Source organism: Dipodomys ordii, unplaced genomic scaffold, assembly GCF_000151885.1.
Source record: "Dipodomys ordii isolate 6190 unplaced genomic scaffold, Dord_2.0 Scaffold202, whole genome shotgun sequence".
NCBI lineage: Eukaryota > Metazoa > Chordata > Mammalia > Rodentia > Heteromyidae > Dipodomys > Dipodomys ordii.
The window spans coordinates 574,406-580,962 of NW_012267418.1; the positions used below are offsets into that span (position 1 = coordinate 574,406).

Here is a 6,557-nt window from a genome sequence, read left to right on the forward strand (position 1 = left end):
TTTTTTCTTTTTGCTTATGTGGTGCTGAGGAATGGAACCCAGGGCCTCATGCATGCAAGGCAAGCACTCTACCACTGAGCCACCTTCCCAGCCCCAGTTCAAGGATTTTTTATGGAGGCTTCATCACCTAGGCTCCCTGCTCCTTTCCTGGAGAATGGGAAGATAGAAATAATAGATTCAAGGGGCTGGGAAGGTGGCTCAGTGGTAGAGTGCTTGCCTTGCATGCATGAGGCCCTGGGTTCCATTCCTCAGCACCACATAATCAGAAAAAGCCAGAAGTGGCTCTGTGGCTCAAGTGGTAGAGCACTAGCCTTGAGCTGAAGAGCGGAGGGACACCGCCCAGGCCCAGAATTCAGGCCCCACAACTGACAAAAAGAAAGAAAGAAAGAAAGAAAGAAAGAAAGAAAAAAAAAAGAAAGAAAGAAAGGAAGGTAGGAAGGAAGGAAGGAAGGAAGGAAGGAAGAAAGAATATTCAAGCTTTTAACCATGGCTTGGTCTTTCTGGTGACCAGCTGACCTCCTTTAGTGACCCACCAAGAGTCATCTCATTAGGCAAAATGCACTGCTATCACTCAGCAAATTCCAAAGGATTAGAAACTCACTATCTAGAACTAGGTCAAAGAACTGGAACAAAGGATGCATCTAATCCCCTTTTCCAACTCATATAATTAAAAGTGTTTAGGAATTCTTCTAGGACTTGGATGGAGACAGACACCATTATTTTTTATTTTGGGCAGTACTAGGGCTTGAACTCAAACTTGCAGGTGGATACTCTACCATGAGCCACACTTCCAGCCCAATAGTTATAATACTTGTCCCCCTAGCAGCAGGCACTGACCTGTCCTCTCTTCCCGGGATACAGAAGGTGGCTTTGTGGCCCATGTGGAGAGCACCTGTCTGTTGGATGATGATGGGACTCCCAAGGACTTTGCGTATTGTATCTCCTTCAACAAGGACCTGCTGGCCTGCTGGAATCCGGAGGAGGGGATAATATCCCCTTGTGAATTTGGAACACTGAATGGTTTGGCCAAAAACATAGCAAATTACCTCAATCAAGATAAAGAGCTACTCGAGCGCTTGAGCAACGGGCTCCAAGACTGTGCCACACATACCCAGCCCTTCTGGAAGTCACTGACCCACAGAACACGTGAGGGGAGAGGGTGCAGAGGGGCTATTTGGAAGCATGGCTAGGAGAGGGGAGGCCACAGAAGAGCCCTCAGCTTTGATCAGGATTTAGCTTTGATCAGGAGAGGAAGTGTGTGGGCCTGGAATATAGAAAGAGGGAAGACTGAACTAGATGATTGATGAGGAATAGGTGTAAAGAGGAAGTGGTATTTGAGCCTGTAAGGCCAGAACACCTCAGAATGGGAGTCTGAGTTTATCCAGGCTGTGTATAATTGCCATGGCCGGGTAACAAAATAACTGGAGGGGCTTTTCCCGAAATGTTTGTGCGTCTCTATTCCATATTTTGATGTTCTGGATTTGGAGTGGGAATATTGGAAAGCCCCCCAGGAGATTCTGATGCATATTCTTTCTCCGTGACTCCCTAGTATTGAGAATGGATTGAAAGGAAAGTGAACTTGAAAATCTCCAAAAGGCAAAGTTGTATGTCTTAAACCTCTGCAGGTCCATTGGATAAAAATTCTGTGGATATAGGCCAGATATAGGCATTTCCACATAATTTCTTGGATTTTTAAAAAACTTATTTATTTATTCTGTGGTTGTGAGTCTTGAACTTGGGGCCTGGGTGCTGTCCCTGAGCCTCTCTGTGCTTAAGGCTAGTGCTCTACCACTTGAGCCACAGTTTTTGAGTGGTTAAATTGGAGAACAGAATCTCACAGGGACTTTTCTGCCAGGGCTGGCTTTTAACTATGTTCCTCAGGTCTCAGCCTCCTGTGTAGTTAGGAATACAGGTGTGAGCCACCGGTGCCTGGCAATTTCTTGGATTTTTATGTAACATTTTACTTAAAAATATCTAGGCTAGAGGCAGGCAGGAAAGTCACCTAAGAGAATAACAATATGAACAATCTTATTAATTTGAATGACACCAATTCCAAATGTAAGGGAGTTAGGTTTGTTACCTTAAACTATCCAAGTAGGAAAGGTTTTATTTAGCAAATTAATTTGCTAGACAAGATTTGATGAAATTTTTTTCTCCCTTTACAAATCTCAATTTACAATCCTGGATTGCTGTTGGTTTATGTCTTTTCAAGCTAATTAGTACATTTGACCTAAACACAATGACTTTCTTCTGAGTTTTTGTGCTGATACTGGGGCTTGAACTCATAGACTAGGCATTGTCTCAGCTTTTTTCACTCAAGGCTGAACCAAGCTCCACTTCCAGCTTTGTGCCATCTAATTGGAGTTAAGAGTCTCATGGACATTTCTGCCTGGCTGGCTTTGAAAGGTGATCTTCAGATCTCAACCTTCTGAGTGGCTAGGATTTACAGACGTGAGCCGCTGGCACCGGGCTAACACAATAACTTTCAAAACAGCTTGCAATTCAGATCTGATATTTGCCTGTTGTGATAAAACACAATTTCAGAGGAGAAAAGAAAGTAAAGTGATGAAAGGGACAGAGAGAAAACACAGGGAAGCTGGAGTAGTTCTACCTCCTCATTTTCAAGTGGTGGCTTGCTAGGCGGTGTGAGTGTGATAAAGTAGGTTGGGAAATCTATGAAGAGTTGACATGGGAAAAAAATCAGGTCGAAGCAAAATCTAGAATATCTTTCTTTTGGATCCTATTTATTTTCTCCTCTGCAGGTCCACCATCTGTGCAAGTTGCTCAAACCACTCCTTTTAACACCAGGGAGCCTGTGATGCTGGCCTGCTATGTGTGGGGTTTTTATCCAGCTGAAATAACAATCACATGGATGAAGAATGGAAAGCCTATTGCCCCTCACCAAAATATCCAGAAGATTGCCCAGCCCAATGGAGACTGGACATACCAGACCATCTCCCACTTAGCTTTAACCCCCTCTTATGCGGACACCTACACCTGTGCAGTGGAGCATGTTGGAATTCCCAAGCCCATCTTTAAGGACTGGAGTAAGTGTCAAACACTGGCAATCACTATTCTAGTCTCCTCAAAGTCCAACTATTCTGTTGTTAAGTTTAGGAATGAGAGTTGAGAAAATACTGAAGATTGAAGAAGAAAGGGGGATTTCTCTTCATGTGGGGCTACACAGAATTTCAGTGGGTGTATCAACCACAATGGGGTAGTAAAACCATGGCTGGTAAAACACCTGGGCCGTGCTTGGCATATTTCTGTTCGAACTCCAGGATTGGGGGTACTTTGAGGTAATGAAAGAACATGTGCACAGATTTGGAGATTCTTGGGAAAGCAGAGAGGAAGAGGAAAGTTAAGTAGGAAGGGCTAGGGAAGCCGGATGTCAGCCTTGCTGCCAAGGCCACGCCTCCCTCCGTGAGGTGGGTTGTATTTGTGAGAAGAATGGGGAACAAGAAGAGACCGGAACTCACATGTCCACCCAAGCTCTCCTAGTAGGTCTCTTTTATGCGGTGCACGAGGCATTTTAACATGGAAATAGAATCCAGTGGCACACACTTTAGAATAAGACCAGCTCTGGCAAATGGGATGGGGGAGCACTATGAAGTGGGATGGAAACAAACTCAGAAAGAATATACGAGAACCATGGAAGTGTAAGACACACAGCACTGGGATAATTCACACACTAGAACTATTGGAAAGCTGGGGAGACATGTTACTAGTAAGTTGATAAGATGGACCAAGTTGACACTATGGATGCAGTGGGTGGGGGAGGGAGGACCCTCTGATTCTGGCCAGGGTATCCTGGGAGTAGAGGAAGGAAAGAGAGCCCCAACCACGTTGGGGGGAAAGCAGAGCTGTTACTCTGGGAAGGTAGGACTCCTAGGGCTTCTCTAGGAGTAGAGAAGGATAGGATGTTGAGGAAGGTCCTTTTCTTGGGAGTACGTTGGTGTGGTCCAGACATCTGGAACCAAGATAAAGAACCTTTGAACCTTCTCTAGGTGAAGGTTGCAATTAATGAAATGGCTCCAAGAGTGAGTTACAAAACAATGTAAGTCTCTGCTTTTTTAATTTTTGCAGCCTCGGGACTGTCCCCCATACAGACAATAAAGGTTTCCGTGTCTGCAGTGACCCTGGGTGTGGGCATAATCATCTTCTCCCTTGGTCTCATCAGCTGGCAGAAGGCTGGCTCCTCTGGTAAGTGACCCTCTTGAGCTTTCCTACCCTCGCTCCCAGTCTGTGCTTGCTTTCTCTCTGTGATCCATTCTGTTATTCCTACCCTGCGTGTTGTGAGTAATGTTGGGCACTTTTATACTGGTCTAATCAAGGATTTTCCTCTCCTAGGCTACATTCCTCTCCCTGGATCTAATTATCCAGAAGGTAAATCTTTGTTTATCTGTTTGCTCACTGGTCCTTCAGAGGGAGTAAAGATTAAAGTGCGTTGTTGTGTTTAGCTAATGATGCTTCTAGTAAGGTGGTAGGGAGTGAATTACTATAAAAATCTAGGGAAGGACATGATTTATGCTGTCATAGGTTAAGAACATGGGAACATAGACATTGGAGTGTCCATGAGGAGGTGGCCACAGGTGATTCCTTTGTACTAGTCATTGCTGACCTAATGTGACTATAGTCAGGATTCAGGTATGGAGTGGCTACAGAGACAAGTGATGGGGTCAAGTTGGGATATTATGATTTCCTTTCTATTTCCTCTGCAGGACAACACATTTCTTAGGGGCAGAAGCCTACAACCTCCACTCCAAGTAAGATGGAGATCTCAGCTATTAATGTTGCTACCATGTCCCTCAGGGTCTAAAATATTCCCCCTTCCAATGTTCTTGGATCCTAAGATTTCTTCACTCAATTCTTGGACTTTTCCAGTTCTCCGTATGTACACCATAGCAGCTCTAAAGGGCTCATATTGGGAATATTCTGTGATCAAATTTACTGTGTAAGGTTGTCTTTCTTGGGTGACTATAACTGGAGGGAGTCCAAGGCTCTCCCGAAGGCCCCACCACACCACAGAGCACAGTGCATGGCTTGTGCTCATCCCTGTAAAATAAACTGGTGAAAATGCTGGTTTTCTGTGTGTTTTTCTGAGATCCTGGGGAAAGAATAAGAGAGAGTAGAATGGAGAACTAGCCTTTCCTATTCCAGCAAAGGAGTCAGGGCCTTCTCCATCCCCCCCCCAAATCTAAACACCCCAAAATTGGTGGCATTTTTTTGGTGTGTGTACCAGTCCTGGGGCTTAAACTCAAGTCCTGGGCACTGTCTCTGAGCTTCTTTTGTTCAAGGCTAGCACTCTACCACTTGAGCCACAATGTCACTTCTGGCTTTTTCTGTGTATATGTGGTACTGAGGAATAGAAATCAAGGCTTCATGCACTCTACTACGAAGCCATATTCCAGCCACTGATGGCAGATTTTGAAGTCATAATTCATAAGAAGAAAAAATTAAGCTGTGGAAGGATAGAGTCACCAAGTAAGGAAGGGGTCTTAACTGCTTACTCTCCTCATAAGGAGTCTTAAGAGGATTAGGTAAGTCAATACTTATAAAGGGCTCAGGACATGGCCTAGTAATGAGAACCTGCGAGAATGACCTTAGCTATTATTCAAGATTCTAGGCCAGGCCTTGTACCAGGTGCTGGTGTGCGTCATGTTCCTTCATCCTCATCGGAATCCATGAAGGGACTCTCAGGAAGTGAGGATTCAGGAGACGAGAGCTTGACTTCAGATTTGAGCTTTAGAGAGTTATTTTTTCTATGCTGTAAGAGGGGAAAGGAACATAGCCCGAGCGCATGTCCTCAGCAGCGGACCAAACACTTCCTATTTACATCTCATTCTCTTCTCACAACAGCAGAAGAAACTGATTGTGTCCTTCCATGTCAGACCAAGGAAGTGAGATTTGGAGGTGTGAAATAACTTGAAGAAATTCTCCATAGGGTGGAAATATATAGTCAGTCTGAAATTCCTTAACCAAGTTTGCATATCTCTCTAGAAAGTCATCCTTCTCTTTCCATCTATCCAAAATGCAAAGGACATCCAGCATTGGGAGGGATTTCTACTCTGTAGAGAAGACATCACTTCTGTGCTCTTTGTTTTCCAGTGGAGACACTGGCTGGACACGTAAAACTGAGCTGTGGAATTGTTTGGGGAATTAAAAATTGGAAACTCAACTGCTGGAAGTGTAAAAACAAAACAAAATAAAAAACAGCAAAACAAAACAACACCCAGAAATGTGAAAGAAGAGAACACAAGTACTGAAGGAGCCTTATCTTACAGAAGATTGTGGAGGGAGAATAAGGGGTTATGGACACATGATTGCTGTAAACAAATGTTGAGATGAATCATTAATCCTTGTTTGTTTCTTTCATTTAAATATGTGTACTGATAGGAAGCCAAAGAGAACTTGAAACTAGGAGGTTGTTCTTCTTCAGAGAAAAAGAAAGTATCTTCCCACTGGTTATTTGGGGCTTATTTTTGTTGTATTTAGTGGTAAAAGTATCTCAAACTTGGTGCCAGTGTGTTTCTCTAGAGCATTGTTTTCTGCCCCCA

The 6,557-nt window shown here is 44.0% G+C and overlaps 1 protein-coding gene across 1 annotated transcript in view; it reads left to right on the top strand.

Moving 5' to 3' along the window:
* Positions 1–5,082, top strand: part of LOC105999888 (HLA class II histocompatibility antigen, DM beta chain) — a 7,134-nt gene extending 2,052 nt beyond the window's left edge. Inside the window, exons 2-6 of the mRNA XM_013035043.1 lie at positions 862–1,146; positions 2,763–3,047; positions 4,087–4,203; positions 4,351–4,386; positions 4,722–5,082. Of these exons, the coding sequence (XP_012890497.1) occupies positions 862–1,146; positions 2,763–3,047; positions 4,087–4,203; positions 4,351–4,386; positions 4,722–4,738 (740 nt within the window). The 3' untranslated portion in view covers positions 4,739–5,082. The remainder of the gene's footprint in view (positions 1–861; positions 1,147–2,762; positions 3,048–4,086; positions 4,204–4,350; positions 4,387–4,721) is intronic.
* The last annotated feature ends 1,475 nt before the right edge of the window (positions 5,083–6,557 follow it).